Source organism: Odocoileus virginianus, chromosome 1, assembly GCF_023699985.2.
Source record: "Odocoileus virginianus isolate 20LAN1187 ecotype Illinois chromosome 1, Ovbor_1.2, whole genome shotgun sequence".
NCBI lineage: Eukaryota > Metazoa > Chordata > Mammalia > Artiodactyla > Cervidae > Odocoileus > Odocoileus virginianus.
Window position 1 is genome coordinate 105,665,187 of NC_069674.1, and position 24,880 is coordinate 105,690,066.

General features: G+C 37.0%; 1 protein-coding gene across 3 annotated transcripts in view; it reads right to left on the reverse strand.

Moving 5' to 3' along the window:
- The window catches only part of ZPBP (zona pellucida binding protein), a 117,033-nt gene that overhangs the window by 88,413 nt on the left and 3,740 nt on the right, over window positions 1-24,880 (reverse strand). For 2 of the 3 annotated variants that reach the window (XR_011489326.1, XM_070471916.1), the window contains exons 2-4: window positions 24,690-24,770; window positions 15,429-15,554; window positions 8,634-8,783 (exon numbers count right to left, since the gene is read on the reverse strand). Coding sequence is in view for 2 of the 3 variants with exons in the window: in XM_070471916.1 (XP_070328017.1) it covers window positions 8,634-8,783; window positions 15,429-15,554; window positions 24,690-24,770 (357 nt within the window). In the remaining variant the exon portion in view is untranslated. The remainder of the gene's footprint in view (window positions 1-8,633; window positions 8,784-15,428; window positions 15,555-24,689; window positions 24,771-24,880) is intronic. The other variant, XM_070471924.1, reaches the window with a different exon arrangement.

Genomic DNA, 24,880 nt, shown 5'->3' on the forward strand with positions numbered 1-24,880 from the left:
TCACAAGGATCCCACTGATGACACTGGGAGAATGCCAGGACAAATAACTACCGTCTGACAAGAATCAATCAGACCCGTCTTATCAAAACATCCCAACAAAAAATGGGGGAACTACAAGCATCCTAAAGGACTCCCTGCTAGGATGCATATTAGCTACCTGCAGAAAATTTAGACAGGATGGTTAAAGAAAAAGAAATTAATTTTCTTTTGCAATACTGCATGATCCAAACACATACTAGGAAACCAAGACATGTGGCAAAACAAAAAGTTGGGCAACTGAATTACAATACCATCTTCTAGCTTGGCCTATTTTGTAAAAGGAAAGGAAAATGGCGGGGGGAGGAAGTTCCATCTATCCAAAGGTCCATGACCCTATTCCAAAATCCAGGTCTAAACAACTCCAGCTGGGTGTGCCTGGTTCACAACCCTTCAAAGTGCCTCCTTCCCCTTCAGGAGCTTGATGTTTCAGAGGATCCCCTTACGACTTCACCTCCCTGAGATCCACAGCCGGGAAATCCTACTCCCCCCAGTTCTGAGCGGGGACAGTCATCTGAACCATTTATCTGTAACTCCTATCTGGGGAGCTGGAAACCCCAGACACCCATTAATCAGCTCATGGATTTGGCTTTTGCAGTATTTAACAGTAGAGATGGGGCTGAAAAGGCAAAAAGGATTCAAAAGTTAACAGCACAATTACCATAGGCAGCCCTAACCCCTGCACCACCTCAGGGTTACCCACCCTTGTGGAAACCCATGGTGAGGACAAGAACCAGGAAGCCTGGATCAGAGCCACCGTCTCACTGAGAAAATATCTGTTGTTTTAAGTGTGGCCAGTAGGGTCACTGGAAAAACAAATGCTGCCTGGATGGGAAAAGTCCACCGGGGCTCTGCTTGATATGAAAATGAGAAGGCCACTGGAAGAGGAACTGCCCTCAGTCCCAAAGGGGACCTGGGGCTACCAAACCAATGATGCTAAGAGGACCGAAGACTGATGGAGCCCAGGACTTTCCCTGGCTCCCAAAGGATACCTGGCCATTTCTCCAGAGGAACCTCTGGTAATCTGCGATGTGGCAGAGAGGAAAGTCATTTTCTTACTAAACAGGGGGGCCTTCTACTATGTGCTAACTGATGTCCCTTGACCCTTGTCTTCTCAATTTTGTGTAACAGGGATTGATAGAAAGCCCCAAACCACGTAATTCACCCCTTCCCTCAACTGCTTGCTAGAAAGCTTTACCTTTGCACATCCATTTCTGCTCACATCTGAGTGCACCATCTGCTTGTTGGGAAGGGACTTGCTCATTAAATTCCAGAAAATAACCCAAGCTGGAGATCCCTGTGGAGATGGCAGCCACCAGGACAAACAACTGGTCTTGGTCCGCGGAATCTAACACAGTCTCAAACTAGGGGAGCTCACCACTCCATCCTGTCAGATACAAAATGACACCTGCCAAGAGCACTGCCAGTGAGCGACAACAAGGGTGTCTGCCGTCTGTGCTGTGGAGACGGAACCTTGTGCTGCTGAAGCTGTTGACCGTCAACACCCTCTAAGGGAGAACAGGATGGAGTGGGGCACTCTGTGCTCCAGGGACTCTGGTGGGACAGGTCTTTAGATAGTTAGATAGTTTCAGGAACTGACTTCATGATCCCAACCCTCACATCTCTTCATATCTAGAAAATCGCTAAATCCCTTCATGAGGACATCAGCATCTCACGACTAGCAGAAAATCTTTTATAAATTGAGTGCTTAATTGTACTAAACTCCCCCTTCACCAAAATTTTATATATTGACCTTCCCCCACTGCCTCGTGGGAACAGTCTCTCAGAGCTATCTGAGGTGCTGCCTCCTGGAATGCTGTCTTCATTTTGCCCCAAACAAAACCTGACTCACTACTCTCAACTTGCACATCTCTTTCAGTTGGCAAGCCCATCTAAGCCGTAAAACTATGGGTGGCTGAACTGGTTCAGTGCTAGAACTAAAAGTGGTTTTCTTCCCTGCACCCAGACTCCCCTCATCTATTTGGCTTTGAATGGACAAACCCAGACACTGCAGTGTCACAAAGGGGTCCATCTGTGGGCTTACAGAATTCAAGCAGAGGGTGCCAATGGGAGAGGCTGCAGGCAAGCCTCCTCAGATCAAAGGTCTGAACATGAATGCGCATGCTCATTCGTATCCAACTCTGCAACCCTATGGGCTGTAGCCCACCTGGCTCTTCTGCCCATGGGATTTTCCAGGCAAGAATACTGGAGTGGTTGCCACTTCCACCTCCAGGGGATCTTCCCAACTTGGGGATCAAACCCACATCTCCTGTGTCTCCTGCATTGCAGGCAGAAGATTCTTTACTACTTGAGCCATGGGGGAAGCTTCTTAAAGCCAGGCAGGACCCAAAAGTGTTTGAAAATAGAGTACCAAACTGGGAGGCCATGGATCCAACTAAGCTAACCATGTGTACGTGCACTGCTCAGTCGCTCAGTTGTATCCAGCTCTTTGCGGCCCCACAGATTGTAGCCTGCCAGGCTCCTCTACCCATTGGATTCTCGAGGTACCGCCCTGGGTAGTCATTCCTTTCTCCAGGGGATCTTCCTGGATAGAAATCTCAAAGAGGCCTTCTCCCCTAACCTACAGGAGGGAAAGTAAACATTCCAACATGGGTGAATGGGTATATTAGTCCCTCAGTATCACTGAGAAGCCACCCAATTCTTTAAAAGGTGGAAAAAAGCAAAAAACTGTCCTTGTTTTACGAATCTAGTCTTTACAGGACCAGAGGTGTAGCTCCAAAAATAATTCAAAACCCACCGATATTTTTAGCACTCCCAAAACCTTCCCCACCTATCTTAAGAGGCTTGTAAGTACTGAACAAAGGGGAAACAAACTTATCCTAGGAGGGATTTGCCTGTGCCTTTGAGATGCAAATGTCCTACCTGGTTTTTCTTCAGAAACCTTTTTCTATGCCATCTTTTTAAAATGCAAATTTTGAACAAGAGAGTAAATAATTTGGAACTTACCAAGGAAAAATAAAATCTTTGAGCATCTTTTCCCCAAATATGAGTAAAACAGATTTAGCCATCTATAGAAGTGAGCTTGATTTGTCCCATCTGCTACAAATCCAAATTTAAACCAAACTCTTTTGCAGACAGATGGGTTTTACATTGCTGTACCTGACTCATGGCTGAAATTTTGGAAGAGGAACTATGAGGCCTCTGTGTTTGTGTGTTAATTCACAAAAGAAGCTATATTTAATTGACTTAAAGGAAATTAAGTGCATATATAAATACTCAGAAATATAAAGTAATGTTGCCAGAATGAATTTCAGGTTTAAGTCATCTGGAAAGTATTCAGTACCAAACTGACCTCTGGTATTGAAGTAGCTTAAGCTTGTTGGTTTGATTAATATAGATTAATATAGACATATTAAAGTCTCAGAAGTCATCAATGTTAAGCATAACACTTTTGTTGTACCTAGGTTTACTAGACTTCCTATCTCTTGAAAATCTGTCAGCAAGAAAAGTAACTTGGTGTGGAAAAGTCTTTTAAGGAAAGTAAGATATGTTTTCAGTAAAAGAAGGCATGAGAATTTATGAAAAAGTATTGCAAAGAGTTATGCATGATCAGGATTTTCTAAGATCGGATTGAATTTAGTTGGGTAAATTAATTTTGTTGGGAGCAATCTAAGGTAAGGCTTGGCTTAAATTTCTCTTTCTGTTAAGAAAATAAAGTTTTCTTGGAATGCCATTTCTGATAACAGATTATGTGAGGTTCTTTACTTTTAAGTGATTCTCCATTTACTTTTGTTATCTCTTGTAACTCTGGTTAAGAAATAAGTATTGTCTCACAGTGACTGATGATTTTTGACCAACGTTTTAAAACTTTTTTCACAAACTTCCCAATACCAAATTTTAATAGAAGTGGATAAAACTAATTAGATCTTCAAATTATCTTGAATTCTCAAGACTGAAAGAATATGACCTCAATCAATAATTTCAATCTAAACAAAAAACAAGGTACACCAGTAAATTATGTACTTATAAAGACAGAATAAGTGCTTATTTCTACTTTTCCTCTTTACTGATTTAAAAAGCAATTGTATAAAAATTTGTGTATGATGTTATCACTGGGACTAAACATAAATACAGATTTTCCAATAGAAACAGAAAGTTAAGTAGTTAGAAGCAACGCTGTACTAGCTTAAGAAATGATTACAGATGGAAACTTGGAAAAATAGGAACAATTTAAGAAAATAAAAAATGATAAACAAAAAGACTAATGTAAAAAAGTCTATAAATATACACATGTTCTAATTTTAGCTTCTCTGAGATGTATAAAATTATACAAAATAATAAACATAGAAATGTACTGTTAGTTTTGCAACATTTACAGATATAATATTTATAATATACCACAAAAAGTATGGAAAAGGAAACATCTACTTAAGTTTAAGATTTCTATATCTCCCTAGAATTAAGTTAGTAAAGATATCAGCTGACTCTGATAGGGTAAGACATATGTGGTGACCTCTAGAGAAACCAATAAGGAAATGACTCAAAATATAGAGTGAACATCGCTGAAGTGATTTAAATGCTACATTAGAAAGTATTCAACTAATTCACAAGATGTGATGCGAAACAGAGCAACACACAAGACAGGGAAATATAAAGTAAAATGATAAAGTATGCCAAACTATATAAATAACATTAAATGTGAGTGAATTAAATTATATAATCAAAAGGCAGAAACTGTGAATCTGGATTTAAAAAGCAATGAACTTAATGTCTACATGAGACACACATTAGATGCAAAGATACAAATAGACTGAAAGTGATGGGGTGGAAAATAATATGCCATATATGCAGCAATCACAAGAAAGTAGGATGGCTACCTGGCTATTCAACTGTCAAGCAGAGTAAACTTTAGAACAAACAAAAAATGCTAAAGGGCACAGATAAAGGGCAACATTTTTTTATGATTAAAAAAGACAACCTATCAGGAAGAGAGAACAATATAAACACACACATACACATACATCTAAGAACAAAGCACTAAAATGAAGCAAAAAAAAAAATGATAGAAATGATGAAAGAAATACACAATTCAAAATATTGTTTGGAGACTTCAATACCTCACTTACAATAATAAACAACTATGCACAAAGGAACAAGGACATGCAACACTTAAATAATGCCCAAACCAAATATACATAAATGGTATCTATAGAACTCTCCATCTAGCGGCTGCAAAATATACATTTTTCTCAAATGCTCATGGCACATTCTCAGGATAGAAACTATTTTAAAGGACAAATCAAAATAAATTTTAAAGGACTGAAATAATACAAAGTATTTTCTTTGACTACAATATAATAAAATTAGAGTAATAGAAAAAAATGTGAAAAATTCACAAATGAGTAGAAATTAAAGAACACAGTTCTAACTAAGTAGCCAATGTGTCAAAGAAGAAATCAAAAGGGAAGTTAGAAAAAAAAAATTTTGAAGGACCTCCCTGGTGGCCCCGTGGTTAAGAATCCAACTGCCAATGCAGGAACACACATTGACCCCTAGTCTGGTAAGACTCCACATGCTGCACAACTAAGCCCTGCACAACTGTGCCACAACTACTGAGATCAAGCCCTAGAACCCATGCTCTGCAACAAGAGAAGCCACTGCAATGAGAAGCCCACCCACTGCAAATGGAAACTAGCCCCCACTCACCACAAGTAGCGAAAACCCCTGCACAGCAACAAAGATCCAGCATAACCAAAAATAAATTTAAAAATCTAAAAAAAAAAATGCCTTGCAAAAATAAGTACTATGTGTGTTTTGCTCTTACTATAATTATACATAAAAACACAGCATTACCTGACACATAATAAATGCACAGCAAATATTAGCTATCATTTTCCTTACTATAAATCAGCATTCATTTTAAGCACTGTTTAATTTCTTGGCTTATGTGAATATACCTTTATGAGAGATTCCAAAGTATATTTGCTATAAACTATATAAACTACATAAAATAACATATCTATATCATCAGTTCAGTTCAGTCAGTCATGTCTGACTCTTTTAGACTCCAGGGACAACAGCACACCAGGCTGCCCTGTCCATCAACAACTTCTAGAGCTTGTTCAAACTCACGTCCATCGAGTCAGTGATGCCAACCAACCATCTCATCCTCTGTCGTCCCCTTCTCCTCCTGCCTTCAATCTTTCCCAGCATCAGGGTCTTTTCTAGTGAGTTAGTTCTTCACATCAGGTGGCCAAAGTATTGGAGCTTCAGCTTCAGCATCACTCCTTCCAATGAATATTCAGGGCTGATTTCCTTCAGGACTGATTCGTTTGATCTCCTTACAGTCCAAAGGACTCTCAAGAGTCTTCTCCAACACCACAGTTCAAAAGCATCAATTCTTTGGTGCTTAGTTTTCTTTGTGGTCTAACTCGCACATCCATACATGACTACTGGAAAAACCATAGCTTTGACTAGACAGACCTTGGTTGGCAAAGTAATGTCTCTGCTTTTTAATATGCTGTCTAGGTTGGTCATAACTTTTCTTACAAGGAGCAAGCATCTTTTAATTTCATGGCTGCAGTCACCATCTGCAGTGATTTTGGAGCCCAAGAAAATAAAGTCAGTCACTGTTTCCACTATTTCCCCATCTATTTGCCATGAAGTGATGGGACCGTATGCCATGATCTTAGTTTTGTGAATGCTGAGTTTTAAGCCAGCTTTTTCACTCTCCTCTTTCACTTTCATCAAGAGGCTCTTCAGTTCTTCTTCACTTTCTGCCATAAGGGTGGTGTCATCTGCATATCTGAGGTTACTGATATTTCTCCCAGCAATCTTAATTCCAGTTTGTGCTTCATCCAGTCCAGCATTTCTCATGATGTACTCTGCATATAATTTAAATAAGCAGGGTGACAATATTCAGCCTTGATGTACTCCTTTCCCGATTTGGAACCAGCCTGTTGTACCATGTCTGGTTCCAACTGTTGCTGCTTGATCCGCATATAGATTTCTCAGGAGGCAGGTCAGATGGTCTGGTATTCCTACCTCTTGAAGAATTTTCCATAGTTTGTTGTGATCCACACAGTCAAAGGCTTTGGCATAATCAATAAAGCAGAAATAGATGTTTTTCTGGAAGTCTCTTGCCTTTTCTGTGAACCAACAGATGTTAGCAATTTGAGGTCTGGTTCCTCTGCCTTTTTTAAATCAGCTTGAACATCTGGATGTTCACGGTTCACATAATGTTGAAGCCTGGCTTGGAGAATTTTGAGTATTACTTTGCAAGCATGTGATATGAGTGCAATTATGCAACAGTCTGAACATTCTTTGGCATTGCCCTTCTTTGGGACTGGAATGAAAACTGACCTTTTCCGGTCCTGTGGCCACTGCTGAGTTTTCCAAACTTGCTGGCATATTGAGTATAGCACTTTAACAGCATCATCTTTTAGGATTTGAAATAGCTCAACTGGAGCTATATCAAAACTATATCATATATTATAGAAAAAGACTACAACAAAAATGAAGTGTGACTGATTATAAAGTTTAAACAAATTATTTGCCTAACAAAGTTAATATAATTTCTCATTAAAATTATGCCTTTCTTTCAATACATAGGATAGTGTTTTTTTGGTGACCAAAAAATGATCAAGAAACTATTAATAATTCAGCCATTTGTTCTGTATCCCAGCTGTGAAAACAATGGTACATTAGTTTCCTACTGCTTCCAACGGTATATTAACTTCTTAAGCTACATACATAGTCACTGAAAATAACACAAATATATCATCTTACAGTTTCAGAGATCAGAAGTTCAAGGTGAGTCTTAGAAGACTGAAATCAAGGTACATTCAATTTGGAAGCTCCAGGGGGTTCCCTCTTCTCTGCCACCTCCAGGAGCTAGAGATCAGCTGCCTCCTTGGCTTGCGGCCCCTCCCTGCAGCCTCTCATTTCATCATATTTTCTTTTTCTGCCTTTGGCCTTCTTGCATTCCTCTTTAAGGACTCTTGTGACTGCCCAGGGCCAGTCCAAGTAATTAAGGATGGTGTCTGTCTCAAGACCTTCACTTAATTGTACCTATAAAGCCTGCTACTGCAGGGTAACAGGCTTAGCAACTCTGACGGTGAGACAAGGGCATCCTTGAGGACCCGACTCTGTCTCCATATGCAGGTCTCACCAATGAGAGGGAACCTCCATTCAAGCTCTCGTCCTGGCCACTCCACTACTAATTCAGCTGTTCAGTCTCAGACATCAACAGATTCAACTGTTTTCACAAAAGGGTTTTACACACAGTGGCAACTCACGTTCTTGTTCAGGATGGCAGTGAACCATCAAAGATAGCACTCAGAATTTAAAAGCATAACAGACTACAGTATCACCCACATACTCTGAAAACATGACTTCTCTACCACCCTGTTTTTATTCACTGGCTTAAATTGATCTGTAAGAGTCAACATTCTCCTCAAGAAAAAAGATCTTCCCTTACCACTAACTCCTTACAAAGCACTTTGCAAAATATAAGCAGGCATAAATTTTTCTTTAAGACTAAAAATAACAAAATCCCTTTAAAACAAACTTGTTAAAATATGTAAATATTTGAAAACATTAAGAAATGTTAAACTAGAACTAAAACCTCTTCTTACCATATACAACATATTTCAGTTGGAGATTTTTAATGACTTCTTCCACAGTAGGTTTATACTCCAGAAAACATGTGTAAACACCACTCATGCTTTCCTCAAAGTTCTGGAATACAAGGCTTCCTGTGGAGGTGATTTGTGCAGTGCTGTTTTCTAATAGAATAAGAAGATACAGTGATCAGTGGCTTAAATAACATGAAATTGAAATAAAGTAACAAGCTATTTTCTAAACAGAGAAAAGCCATCCAAATTTACCTGCTATACATTAAAGAAGTCGAGGGAACACAGTCATTGTGTCTGGTGTTTCTTGACAGTAGGTGCCAAGATGTACTTCTGACTGTCAGAATTTCACTAACCAGAGGTCATGAAGTGTGTAGCTGCCTAAGTGGAAAGAGGCTAAAAATCACACACACATGATGTGCTCCTAATCTGCCTGCTGCATTGAGATGGCATGATCAATATTCATAAACATATAAAATAGTATATATTTATATACTGTCAAGTATTTATATAGACTGTCAAGTAACTATATCTATATATACACATATAAATATTTTATAGATGAGTTATGTTCTCAGTAAGCATACAAACTATATATTAAAGGGATGAAACACTGTATCCGGAACAAAGACTAACTCAATATAATAACCGACAACTAGGGATTGGTTGTCATTACACAGTTACCAGGCAAAAGCTGGATTACAACTCTAAGAGTTGCACAAGAAAGAAAATATAGGTTGGATAACTTCATGGCCAGAGTCACACAATCAGAATTGCTGTGCTAGAAGTCAGAACTGGATGTAAGAGCTCTTGCAACTTCAACATTACTTAAAGTAGCAAATGGGAGAAAGCCATGTTATGTAATGGAAAAGAAGCCTGATTTAAAAGGATTAAGACTTGGATTTGAGGTGTACCTTTCTCACAAACTGTAACTAAGCGATAACCACTTAATCTTCTTGAAGTCTAGCTCCTTCATTTATATAACAAAGAATCATAAAATATGATAATATATCTCATAGAATGTTTTTGTATAACAAATACAAGGAATGCTAAAGTACTTGAAAAAGCTATGTCATTAAGCAATTAAAGGTTGTTATTCTGAAAGTTCATAACCATGGTTCTGCAACAGAAAAATTATTAGACATTAAAACGTACTTACTTAGTAATTTAATAAACCATTCATAACAATTAAAAATATTATCTCAGTAAATAATTGCTCATCATTTTCTACTTTAAGAAAATAATTTATTGCCATAACTGTGAAATTGAAATTTATTTTGAAGCAATTACTTCAAAATAAGACAAAAAGATTCGTGTTATTATTAAGCAATTTTCATCATTTCTTCACTAACAATTTGTTGGGTCTCTAGACATGCAAAGCCCTGCTTCAGATACTGAAGGAAAAATGAATAGATGGATGCACCTGCCCTCAAGTGTGCTACATAGAGCATTATGCCTTGAGAACTCCCATTTCTATATCCTGGATGAAGCTGAAAAATGTGACATAGATTTAGAATGCATTTCTATTGTATTGCCTATTTCTTCATGAATATCTTTTAATGAAAGAGTATATATTTATCATAACATGTTGTCTCCTTTTTGGAACAGATAAAAGTTTTTCAAGTGGCTGATATACTGTATTTCAGCAAAGACTGATATATCATATCATATATGATAAAAGGTGCCCACAAGTTGTAAAGAAATTTTAGAATAATATGTCAGCAATGAGGCTATGTATTCCCTGGCATTAATTTGAAACAGAAATTTCCTCAAACAGAAGCATCAATTTAAAAGTGTATTAATATATATGAGTGCCTACTACAACATTAAATATAATGACCACCAGAACATCTAGTATCATACAATTTGTAAGAAAATACTCTCTGGCTACACTGTTATTGTAAAACATTTAAAAGTCACACACTTTGAAGAAATGCCCACAGGATTTCACAGCCAGGAGAAGAATCCACTTAACAAATACCACTTGCCAAACTGACTTTTAAATAACTAAGTTTAAATGGGATGCCAAGTGAAAACGCAATAACATATCACTATAAGAACTAATATAACAACAGTCAGTCAATAAATAATTGAACTAAATGCTGTACTTCTCTATCTAGAATTTAGCTTGATCATCTAAAAATTTAGAGTTGGATTCAATTTCTAGAAACTCATGCCTCAGAGCTCTCTAAAATGACATGGCAGAATTTAAGCACAATTTCAGCTTAGCTTACTCTTTCAAAAAATAGGTTTATACTTTTGCTTTCTGCTCAGATACGGAGAGTGAATATAACAGCATTAACATCATATAACAATAAGGGAAAAGACAGACAAAGCATTAACCAGTGAACTCTCTTGAACCTATTAAACCCCTCAGGCAGGCAGGGCAGCTAGTCACCTGAAATCCAGGAATGGACAGTGCCTACAGGAGAACCTGAACCCAAGCATTTGCTTCATAACTGGCTGAAAGGCTTCAGTGAATTGCTAAAAGCCAAGTGCTAACTAGTGTGTGCATGTGAAACCTCTGAGGATCAGAGATGGGGGTGGGTAGAGGAAGTTGCACCCTCTTACAGGCTTTTACCTTCATGAAAACCTCTGGGTGTTGAAAAGGAAGATCAAGGGAACCCTGAGCAAAAGTCTCACAGGGTGCTGGCTGGAGGGGGTCCAGCAGCCCTGTCAAAACTCTACCCACATCCATTTCCCCTGCTTCCAGGTAAGGGGCAATGTTTGAACTTCCAATGGGAGAAGAAACAAAAATCATTATCAAAAGCACTGGGGGAAAATGTTGCCACTAGAGAAGGAAACAGGAAGGAAAAAAAGTCATCCTTGAGGCAGAGTCAGCAAGAAGTACCAGGCCAGCACTACAGCTGGATGGAGGAGAGGATGAAGCACTTCTGAAGGCCACACCCACAAGATTGGGGCACCACAGCTGTCCAAGGCTTAATCAGAACACTACAGAGCCCCTCGCTCCCAACTGCCCATCCCTAGTAAGAGCCTAGCAACACAGTGAAATCAAGCTAAGAGAGTTATAAGAAAGAGATTCTCTCTGAGGAAGTCAAGGAGAAATCAAAGCCAAAGATGAGATACTGGAGATAAAAAAATCTTTTAGTAACCATGGCAATAACCAATATCAAAGCCAGACAATTCTTGACTGATAAAAACTCCTAATAGTAAGGTTTACCTATCTCAATGTTTACTATCTTATTCAAAATGTCAAACTTTAACAAAAATTAAGAAGCATACAGATAGGTAAGAAATGACACACTTCCAAAACACCAAGTTATGACACAGATATCAGAAGTATCAGACAGTTTACTTAAAATAACTATGAAAGATGCATTAAATAATTTAATGGAAAATATAGAAAGCATGCAAGATCAGATAGGAGATTTCAGTAGAGACTGAAACTCTATGAAATAATCGAATGGAAATGTTGGAACTAAAACCAAAACAAACAAAAACTATTAAAAAAGTAACAGATGAAATTTTCTTTCAGTGGGCTCATAAAGAGGTTTGACATGGCTAAGAAAAGAATCAATGACTTGAAGTTAGGTCAAAATAAATTTACTTAGCCAGAATCACAAAAAATACCTCCAAGAAGAATGAATCCAAGAGTTACAGAACAATTTCAGTGTTCATAAGGGAGATAGGAACTTCAGAAAGAGCAGAGGAACAGGAATGAGCAGAAGAAACACTGGAAAATAAAATGAGACTTTGAAAATTAGTGACAAACCAAAAAACAGATTCAAGAAGCTTATAGAACACAAAGCAGAATAATACAAATAACAACAACAAAATGCATTTAGTGTTTAAATCACTGAAGTGAAAGGAAAAGAGAAAACCTTAAAATTAATCAGAAAAAAATAGCACAGTGCCTACAGAGAGACGAAAACTAGTTTATAGCAACTTCTCACAAGAAACCATGAAAGCGAAAAGAATACAGAATGCCATCTTTGGAATGCTGGAAAAAAAATTGCCAGTACAGAACTCTACAACCATCAAAAGAAAAAGATAAACCAGTTTGAGATATAATCAGAAATCAATGAAACTGAAAACAGAAAAGTACCACAGAAAAATTAAGTCTAAAGCTGGTCCCTTGAAATGATTGATAAAACTTGCAGCCAGAAAGACCAAAACGAAGAAGAGACACAACCAATGTCTGGAGTGAATAAGGGCATATCATAGAGATCCTGAATATATAAGAAGATAACAAGAAAATGTCACAAACGATGCACATTAATTCAACAAGTTGAAGAAAATCTAAGATGGGCAAAATTCCTTGAAAGATACAAACTACAAAAAGTCACAAAATGGTGAGGGGAAAATCCTAGTCCTACCTTTGTTAGATTAGTATCTGTGAACTCTAAAGCCAGACTTCAAAGGCACATGCCTTCAAGAAAAGCACCTTGCTCTCTCTCTCAGTGCCTTCCTATTCCACATATAAAGGGGCAAAAATGGCTGTACTTACTGCAAATAGCTACCGCAAAATTTAAATGACTAGTATATGTAAATTGCTTAGAACAGTATCTACTACATGATGAAATCATACCTGTTGAATACTTCTATAAAACTGAAAATAAAAACACTAAAATAAAAATACATTTACAGAATATATCCATATATGTGTGTGTGCACACACATTCACTACATGTATGAATATGCATGCAATAGATATATGTATGTATTTGTGTGTATTCATACATGTAGTAAATGCATAAAAAAAAAGCTAAGGAATAATATTGTAAAAGTTTAGGATAGCATTTACCTGACAGGGGTTGGGAACAGAAGAATGGGATTTTTAAACATTAGAAGGTTCAACAGTCTTGAGAATGGTATACCTTGGCTTCTACTGTAAGATGTTGGTTTTATTATGCTTCATAATTTATACACACACACACACACACACATATATATATATCTTATCCAGATTTGTATATATCAGATGCTTCATAATAAAAATATTAAAGTAGAATAAGATATAATCTACAATCTCATTTTTAAGAAACATAACAACTATGCAATTATAGGGCAGAGCTCAACATATGTGTGTGTATGTGCTTCCATAGGTTTGTGTGAACATTTAGAAAAGTGGGAAAGTCCACACACCAAAGAGTTAATTCATCAGAATAGTATTAGGACCGAAGTAAAAGATACAGGTCTCCTTGTAATAAATGTACTACTTTTCTAAACCAAATATTTTGGAAGGAAGACAGAGACCAGGGGAGGTGTGGGAGTGGGCAGGGGAGGGAAAGAGAAAGAGAGCTGACCAAATCTAAGACTTGGTCCCTACCTTCACAACCATCTAAACAGTCTGGGTATTTCTCTCTGAAGGAATGCTCAAGTACATAATTACATTACAAGTTTCTTTGGGTCACCTAGAGGAGAACTATTTTTGGAATATCCATAAATATAAAACAAGTATAGTGTAGTTTAACCTACAGTCCAAAAAGCTCTATTTTTCAGGCTTTAAGAAAAGCAGACATTTTCTACATCTTTCAACAATAACAGTGATAGGGCTGAGCTTTAAAGCCAGCAGACAGCAAACTACGATATGACACTGCACTGAAAAACAAACTGTAATCATGCTGTCAGAATTCTAGAATTTTCTGGGAATAGTTTTTATAAATATAAAACCATTGCATCAATATGATTTTATCCTTACCTGGAAACAGCTACATTTTTGACATCTATTTTCCATTATGAAAGTGAGTAAAATAAAATATCACTTCCAGATAAAGGATTACAAATTCACAAACATTCTATACATTGTAATACAAACTGCAAGACCTCTCCTGGCTTCTTAGAGAAGAACAACTTTCACATCTCAATTTCCAAGTCAAAGGGGTAACAAACTACAAATCAGTAAGTTAAACGCCTCTTTTTTGAACTTACAGAGTTTTAATATCAAATGTAAAATATACATAATATTTATCTTTTAGTTATATTATGTACTTTCAGAGAGCAATAAAAATAAAATCTGATTATATTTTCAGTATTGGATGCCTTTACACTTGGCCCATTTCACTGATTTATAGCAACTGCTCAACTTCTCAGAATTGCTGTTATCTAGGCAGATTTCTTCCTATATCCTAGTACTACAGTCAGGCAGAGATTAAGTCTGCTCTTCACATCTCCCGCAAAGCTCATTAGCACAACGGCCTCCACCAAGTAGTCACTAGCTAAGGGCTGAATAATTCAGCTTGGAAGACACACCACCTAACCCAGAGTGTGCAGTAGCTCTTCACACCTTGAGCTATTTTAAGATCAAGTTAACTTAAGTTAAATTCAAACATAATCCATACTGTTTGGTCAGGATTTTGGTCAGAATGAAATATAAGATAAGAAACAAAAAATCATAACTACTAATAAAGTCTCAAGTTGCCCCTATTTGGGGCTATATAAAGCAAGATCAGAGTTTTAAATCTAGAGCTCAAAGTACTCATTTGTATTTTTAACAAAAGCAAGAATCACTTTTGTTTTTTCATACATACTTTGTTAACAAAAGTATAACAGGTAACCAAAATGATTTTATGAAGTTTATAATAAAAGGAACATTTTTGGAAATATGAGTGCTTAGAGAATTCTCCAGTTTAATCATTCATTATGTCTCTATCTCAAATTAAGATCTATGAAAAATGGTCACACCATCTACATTTTTAGATTCTAACTCCAAGAACAAATCACAAGAAAAAGAAATGAGCTACTAGATAAATGTATATGAGATAAAAATACTGTTTTTGTTCTGGGTACATTTCATACACATCACTTTTAATTATGACAACTGAAACAGAGTCCTACCTGAAATGATTTTTCCTTTAGGCCCATGCCACTGGAATGATGGGTCTATCAGTTCGGAATTCCGCAGCCGCTGGGTTACACATAACACATGTGGACTCTTTTGATGGAGCATAACATATACTTTCACTGAAAATACAATATTAAAATGTCCCAATAACATTCTATGTTCATTCATGTTCTATAATGGCTTACATTTTTGTAGTCTGGGCAACTTGTGTTCAGAAGTTTTCTTTGGATTATTGCTATTGCTTGGTAAGAATTAAATTTAACTGGATTCCAGTAACTAGCTTTCAAAAATATACACTTATTTTATTTGTGTGTATGGGTAATCTTAATCTTAGCACAAATTATTGGCCTTTTTATTCAGAGTTCATGTATACTTATTGTACTCTCAGAAAATTATTTTAATTACAAAGTATTAAGATAATTCTATATCACGACTTAACTTATTTGGCAAGATACCAAATCTGAAAGAAACTGACATGATAAATTTGTTTAGATTATAGGAATGATACATTATCCACAGTGATGTAACACAACATACTGAATTTTAGAATTGTAATGTGATTAAAAAATTGACAAATATGTGCTTTGATCGATTTTAATTACTAAGCATTTTTTCAATTTGCTTTAAAATTTAAACAATACTGTTCATTAAACAAGCAAAAATAGTATTGTCTAGGAGATAGAAAAGGAACACAGTAAAGATTCAGTTATTTTGAATTTACTCATAAGGAAGATTTTAGGAAAGCTTCTAGCAACTCCTCAGTAATTTCATAGCAATACTTCACTGATCAACCATATACTAAGATTTCTGTGATCCAGTAAGATAAAAATTGTTTATGAGAATTAAAATTCTCCTTGACTTTGTACAGAGACTCTCTCTAAACTTTTACCATATAGCATCATGTGTATTGAATGCGGTTTTTTGATAGCTACCCTTGCTTAGGTTAAGAAAGCTTCCCTCTATTCTTGGTAGTATGTTTTCCTGGGACACTTACACCTATATTCATAAATGTAATGTGCATAATTTTCTTATATTATCCTTTGTCTTTTTTCAATTTGTACAAAATTTGTGATTTAGTATTTAGCATTATTGCTATTATTCAGCATTATTAAGTTAGGCATCTAAGATTATAATAGACACATAAAAGGAATTAGGCAGATTTTTTCCTATTAATGTTCCCTGAAAGAATACATAAAGTGTTTTTGTCCCTAGAAACTGTATAGTCTGGTACTTACTTTTGGCAAGGAAGGAAACAGCAAAACAAACTTTTTATTACCAATCAGGAAAATTTAATTATTAGTTTACTAAGTACTCTAATCAAGTCTGTTTCAGAAGCTTACATTTTGATAGTTATTCATTATAAGTTTATTATATAAAATTATTCAGAATATTAAGCTATTATATTTAAATTTCACCATATCTCAATTTATTCATAATATTTTTATACATGAGTTATTCTCTTATGATACAAGGCAGCTTTTAGTTTCAATCCACTTCTTCGCTGGTCTCAAGTTTTTCTCTTATTTTCTACTTACCTCAGTTTAAATGTCTCTTCTTTTTTTCTACTTTTATTAAATGTTTCTAGTATTAAAGTGTCACTCCTCAGCACAAGTTACTGGCCCTTTGGTAAGGACACTATTTGTGTGGGATTTGGGCTTACCCTGATGACTTCATTTTAACTTGATTACTTCTATAAAAATTTTGTCTCCAAATAAATTCATTTTCTAGGAAACCGGGGATTAGGACTTAAACACATGACTTTACAGAGAAGCATAATTTAGCCCACCATACCAAGACTCAATTGTTTTTTCTTAACTGAAATACAAATTCACTTTAAGGATACATTTAAGCATATCTGATAAAAGAAAGTAATAAAAAGGGAAGGTAGTTACACATGACTGTTTTATAACTCAAGTTTAAAAACTATAGCTTTAAAACAAAAACTGCGATAAAAGTTGTGCTATCAGTGAAAATGGCAGAGTAAGGAACTCCGAAATCATCCCCATCATAAATGTAATATGAAAAATAAGTGTGGCACATACTGTTAGAATCAACATTTTCAGAACTCTAGAAATTAATCAAAGACTTGCAGCAACCCAGGAAAAATGTATTTAAAAATAACCAACTGAATCTCAGTGTGATGGGCTGAATTATGCTTCTCCCTAAAGTCATATGTTTAAGTTCTAATCCCCAGTTCCCCAGAAAGTGAACTTATTTGAAGACAGAGTTTTTATAGAAGTAATCAAGTTAAAATGAGGTCATCAGGGTAGGCCCAAATCCAGGAGGACTAGTATCCTAATAAAAGATGGAAATGTGGACATATAGACAAAGAGGAAAACTATGTGAAAAGACATAGGGAGATGTCCGTCTCCAAGCCGAGAGAACAGGTATTTTCCCTGCTGCCCTCAGAAGGATCATCCAAGCCTGAGTGGCTGGACTTCAATCCTTCAAAACTGTAAGACAAAGCATCCCCGTTGTTTAACTCACCCAATCTGGTACTTCTTTACAATAGCCCTAGCAAAGCAATAGACCAGGTAAAAACAGTGACTTCGTAGCATTCTGAGTCGCCCTGTTTCCAGGAGAACCAGCAGCCTGGCAGCCAGCAGAAAGGGAGCTGAGGGCAGATGATCTCCACCGCCTCCTTCCCAGAGAACTGTCATTAGCTGACCTTCCTACCTTCTGTCCCTAGAAGGCACCTTCACAAAGCTATCTTTACATGACCTAATTGAGAGCATACCCACTGTAAAATAAAAGCCTTTTCCCCCAAAGAATCTGCTTAAAAATAACTAGAGGCTACTTAACTTTGTAAATGCCTGAAGCAGTGGGAACATCTGAGGTAAACATCATTCTAACCAAAAACCTTACAAGAAAAAGCTGGGCATGACATGTCTATGGGAGCTTTGAGAAGTTTGAACATATTACTAGGAGAAAAGAAGGCCAAAGCAGGCATAGAGTCGGGCACGTGAGCAAGACTGGGCATGCTCAGTAAGAATGAGAGGCCTTAAAGTTCTCACCTCTGGCTGAAACTGAGTCTCTGCAAAGCAGAAAGTGAAGGATACAGCAGAGTTGTCGACTGTCTGGCTAAATATTTAAGGTATGCCACAACAGGCACAGAAAGATTTTCAGAAAATACTAGGAGACTGACTGGTTCAGCTGTTTAGTGAAATCTCTGTTGAACCATCTAACGAAGCAGAGACTTCAGTGACCACAGATGGCAAAGAATACAGAATTTAAAGTGAGTTCAGAAAAGCCACTAAACAAGTGCTACAGGAATACCTCGTTCTATCATACTCTGCTTTACTGTACCTAACAGATTTTACATTTGTTAATCTTCAATGGTTTATAGCAACTCTGAGTTTCAAATGATGGCTAGCATTTTTTGGCAATAAAGTGTTTCCTTCTCTTTTTAAAAAGATTTTATTGCAGTATAACTGGTTCACAATGTTGTACTAGTTACAGGTGTACAGCAAAGTGGATCATTTTACATGTAACCACTCTTCAAACTTCTCTTCCCATACAGGCCAATTAGAGAGCGCTGAGGAGAAGCAGGCTCTCAGTGGGGCTCTCACTGGGGCTCCCCTGGCGGCTCAGCCGGTAAAGCGTCTGCCTGCCATGCAGGAGACTCCGGCTGGATCCCTGGGTTGGGAAGATCCCCTGGAGGAGGGGAAAAGCTGCCCACTGCAGTATTCTGTCCTGGAGAACCCCCTGGACCGCACAGTTCGTGGGGTCACAGAGTCAGACAGGACCGAGTGACTTCTGTTTCTGGCTCCCCTGGTGGCTCATCTGGCAAAGCGTTTGCCTGCAGTGCTGGAGACCTGGGTTCAATCCCTGGGTTGGGAAGATCCCCTGGAGGAGGGGAAAAGCTGCCCATTCCAGTATTCTGTCCTGGAGAACCCCCTGGACCTGTGCAGTTTGTGGGGTCGCAGAGTCCGACAGGACTGAGTGACTTCCGCTTCTGGCTCCCCTGGTGGCTCATAGGGCAAAGCGTCTGCCTGCAGTGCCGGAGACCTGGGTTCAATCCCTGGGTTGGGATTCCCCTGGAGAAGGCAATGGCAACCCACTCCAGTCCTCTTGCCTGGAAAATCCCACGGATGGAGGAGCCTGACAGGCTACAGTCCATGGGGTCACAGAGAGTCAGACACGTCTAGCCACCCACCTCACTTTGGTGGCTCAGCAGGAAAGAATCTGCCTGCACTGCAGGAGACCTGGGTCCAGTCCCTGGGTCGGGAAGATCCCCTAGAGGATGGCATGGCCGCCCACTCCAGCATTCTTGCCTGGAGAATCCCACAGACAGAAGCCGAGCGGGCGACAGTCCGCAGGATCGTACAGAGGCAGACGTGCCTGAGCACAGTGCAGGCTCATATTAGTTATCTCTTTATGTGTGTATGTGTATTTGTGTGTGCACACTCAGCCATGTCCACACTGCCACAACCCCATGGACCGCAGCCCGCCAGGGCCCTCTGTCTGTGGAGTTTTCCTAGTCACGTCTGTATGTCAATCCCGATCTCCCAGTTTATACCTCCTGCCCTCATCCCCTGGTGACCATAGCTTTGTTTTCTACATCTGTGACTTTGCTTCTACTTGGTAAGTTCATTTGCACCCTTCTCTTGGTTCCTTATATAAGCAGTATCGCATGATACTTGTATTTCTCTGTCTGACTTACTTTACTATGACAGCCTTTAGGTCCACCCATGTTGCTGCAAACAGCATTAGTTTTTCTTTTATGGCTGAGTAATATTCCATTGTATATATGTACCACATTTTTTTTATCCATTTCTCTTCTGATACACATTTAAGTTGCTTTCATATCCTGACTATTGTAAATAGTGCTGCTATTTAACAGCAAAAAATATATGAAAACTGAGGTGCATATATCTTTTCAAATTATGGTTTTCTCCAGATATATGCCCAGGAGAAGGATAAAGTATTTTTTATTTAAGGTACATATACTGGTTTTTAACCAAATGCTATCATACACTTAACAGACTACAGTACAGTGCAAATATAACTTTTATGTGCACGGGTAAACCAAAAAAATTCATGTGCTTTGCTTTACTGTGATACTCACTTTGTTGTGATGACCTGGAACCAAACATGCAATATCAGTCGGTGATGGATAGGGAGGCCTGGCGTGCTGCGATTCATAGGGTCGCAGAGAGTCGGACACAACTAAGTGACTGAACTGAACAGAACTGATAAACTAAGGAAGCATAGTCATAGGCAGGAAAAAAAAAAAAGCAACCAATAGAAACTGTCTCTCAGGAAAGCCAAAGTTTGGAGTTACTGGACAAAGACTTTAAATCAATTATTTTAAATATAATCAAAGAATACCATGGCTTTAAAAAGGTATGAAAATGATGTCTCTCCAAATAGAAAACATCAATAATAGTATAGAAATTATCTTAAAAAGATAAATTCTGGATTAAAACATACAATAGCAACTGAAAATTGACAATAAAGAATAAACAGCAGATCTGGGCAGACAGGAGAAAAAAATCAGCAAACTTTATGATATATCAGTGTGAGAGACAGAAAATCTGAGAGAGAGAATAATAAGTTAAAAAAAAACAAACCGTTTTCAGAGACCTTTGGGAAACCACCAAACATATTAGTGTACATACATTTATATACATACACAAACACACACACTCACACACATATATACACACACATATACATAAAAGTGCCATGGAATAGTGGAGAGAAAAGGACAGAAATAGCACTTTCCCGAACTGATGAAAAACAATCTACACATCAAAGAAGCTCAATAAACTCAAACTCACATAAAGTAAAGAGATCCACACCTTAGACACATCATAATTAACTGTGAAAATCCAAAAACAAAGAATCTTAAAACCAGTAAGAGAGAAGCAACTCCCTATATACATGACCCTCAATAAAAGTAGCTTACATTTCATCAGAAACGATAATGAAACAGCAAGTCTGAATAGACCTAAAACTTCCTTCAAGGAAAAGTCCAGCACCAGTTGAATTCATTTGTGGATACTGACAAACAAGTAAAGTAGAACGAACAATACTTCATAAACTTCCAAAAAAAAAAACCAGAAGAGGAAGGAACACACCCAAAACACAACGCAACTCATTTTACGAAGCCATTATTGCTCTAAAATCAAAATCAAACAAAGATAAGAAAGCTACTGACCACTTTTCCTGAAAAATATGTACATAATAATCCTCAAAATACCAAACCCAGCAGTGTGAAAAAGGGTTATACATCATAATCAACTCAGATTTATTCCAGAAATGCAAGGCTAGTTCAAACTACAAAAATCAACCAATGCAATACCTTATTAAATCATTGGAATGGACGAAAACCACACGATTATCATAGTATATGGATAAAAGCATCTGACTGAATCCAACACCCCTTCACAATAAATGCACTCGAAAATATGGGCACTCAGTAATGTCTGACTCTTCTCGACCCCATGGACTGTAGCCCGGCAGGCTCCTCTGTCTATGGAATTTTCCAGGCGAGAATACTGGAGCAGGTTGCCATTTCCTTCTCCTGGGGATCTTCTCAACACAGGGACTGAACCAGTGGTGGGTTCTTTACCAGCTGAGACACTAGGGACAGTTCTCTAGGAACAGAAGGGAACTTTCTTAATCTGATCAAGGACATCTACAAAAATTTACTGCTAACATAGTACTCAACAGTTAAAACTAAAACATTTCCCAGCCCTCCAAGCTCAGGAACAAAAGGTTATCTGTTAACAGCAATACTGAACTGGAGGTTCTACCTAAAACAACTAGCAAAGAAAAAAAAGGCATTCATATTGTAAAGGAAGAAATAAAACTACCGTGATTTGCAGATCACATGATATTATATGCATAAAATTAAAAAAAAAAACTCCCCCTGCCTCCTGTTAAAAATAGAGCTAATAAATGATTCAGCAGGATGAAGGATACCATATCAATTTGCAAATCTCAATTATATACAGTTGTATACAACAGCATTGAGCAATCGAAACACTAAATTGAGAAAAACATTCTATTTACAGCAGCATCAAAAAAAGAATAAAATATTCAGGGATAAACTTAATAAAAATAGTACAAGACATACACTGAAAACTGTAAAAAATCATTGAGGGAAAGTAAAGAATAACTAAGGCTTCCCTTGTGGCTCAGCTGGTAAAGAATTTGTCTGCAATGTGGGAGACCTGGGTTCGATCCCTGGGTAGGGGAGACCCCTGGAGAAGGGAAAGACTACCCACTCCAGTATTCCGGCCTGGAGAATTCCATGAACAAAGACATTCCATGTTCATCAATTGGAAAACTATAGTGTTAAGGTGATAATACTCTCAAAATTGATCTACAGTTTCAGTGAAATCCCTATTAAAATCCCATTGGGATTTTTCCCCAAAACTTGATAAAGCTGATTCTAGAATAACACGGAATTTCAAGGGACCCGAAGTAACCAACTCAATCTTGATAAAAGAGAAAACCTGCAGTATTCACACCTGATAATTTCAAAACTTACTACAAAGCAACAGAAATTAATACAGTATGTGTGGTACTGGCATAAAGACAGATGTAAAATCAAAGGAAAAAAATTTAGAGTCAATTAAAAACATACATCTATGGCAAACTGTTCTTCAACAAGGGCACCAAGACATTCAATAGAGAAGGAAAAGTTTCTTAAACAAATGGTGTTGGAACAAATGAATATCCACATGCAAGAGAATGAAATTTGACTTCTGCTGCATACCACATGCAAAAATCAATTCAAAATGGATCAAAGACCTAAATATAAGCACTAAAACTGTAAAATTCTTTTAAGGAAATGGAGGAATAACACTTTATGGCTGTTGATTAGGCAGTTATTTCTGATACATGACTCCAGAAGCACTAGTACCAAAGAAAAAGTAGAGATCAGATTTTATCGAAGTTTAAAATGTGTACTTTAAAAAGCACTATTAAAAAGTGAAAACAAAAATCCACAGAAGAAAATATTTGATAATGCTGTAGTATACAGAACATATTTAAAAAAAAAAAAAAACTCTTCCATCTCAATAACAAATTAACAACCAAATTAAAAAATGGGCAAAGGACTTGAAAAGACATTTCATAAAGAAGCTATCCAAGTGGTCAATAATCACATGAAGAGAGGTTCCACATTATTAGTCAAATATGGAAATGCAAATAAAAACCACAATGAGAATCCACTTCATACACACTAGGATAACTACACTCTTAAAATTTGGACAATAATCAATGTTAATGTGGATGCTGGGAAATTTGAATCCTCACAAATTTCTGGTGTCAAAGTACAACAGTTCAGACTCTTTGAAAAATAGTTTGGAAGTTCCTCAAAATGTTAAACCCAGTTATCGTATCTCCCAGCAATTTTACTCCAAGGTACAGATCCAAGAGAACTGAAAACATATGTTCACATAGAAACCTGTCCAGAAATGTTCGTAACAGCATTAGTCAAAAGGTGGAAACTTCCTAAATATCCATCAGTTGAGGGATACACAATTGTAGTATATCCATTCAATGAGATATTATTCAGCCATAAGTGAAATACTAACACATTATATAATATAAATGAGCCTTGAAAACACCATTCTAAGTGAAAGAAGCCAGACACAAAACAGCACACAGAGTGATTTCACTTAAATGGAACGTCCAGAATGGGCAAATTCATGGAGACAGAAAGTAGATTAGTGGTTTCCAGGGGCTGGAGTGTGACTATTTAATGGGTATGGTGGTTTTATTTCTACAGTGATGAAAAAATGTTGTGAAATTACATGGTGCTGATGATTTCACAATCTGGAGAATATACTAAAAACTACTCGATTAGATACTTTAAATAAGTGGATTTGCCTCACTTTAAAAAATACAAAAAAGTTACAGATGCTTTACCTCATGTTACTACTGCAAAATCTTATTAATCCACAATCTTCATGATATATAGATCTCATTTTAAAAAATTTTAGCATAAGAACTGCATACACATAATGTTTATTATACAAGCAAAAACACTTTAGGCAACTTTAATTAGACAACTTTTAGAAATAATAATTTTTGTACTTTGAAGCAGTTACAGCAAACAGAATTGGACTATATGAATCTAGATCTGTGGAAACAACTTATAATCCGTTTCAACAGAAGGAAAAGGGCCATAGGAGACAACAATATAGGGAACATTAGTTTTTGGCAAAAGATTGACAAAATTTAAAACAAAATTTAAATTTTAAAACTTTCTTACATTACTGATAATCTATTAATACCTGGAATATTTGGTGATCCCACTATTTTCACTGAATCTTGGGGCAAGTTAGCATTTCTTGGTAATCGATCCAAATATCCAACTATCAAAAAAAAAAAAGACAGAAATAATCAACAGTCTGGTTCACCAGAGATTTCAAAACATTCAAATAGTACACTGTCTTACAATATTTGATGTTTGTTTAAGGGAAGC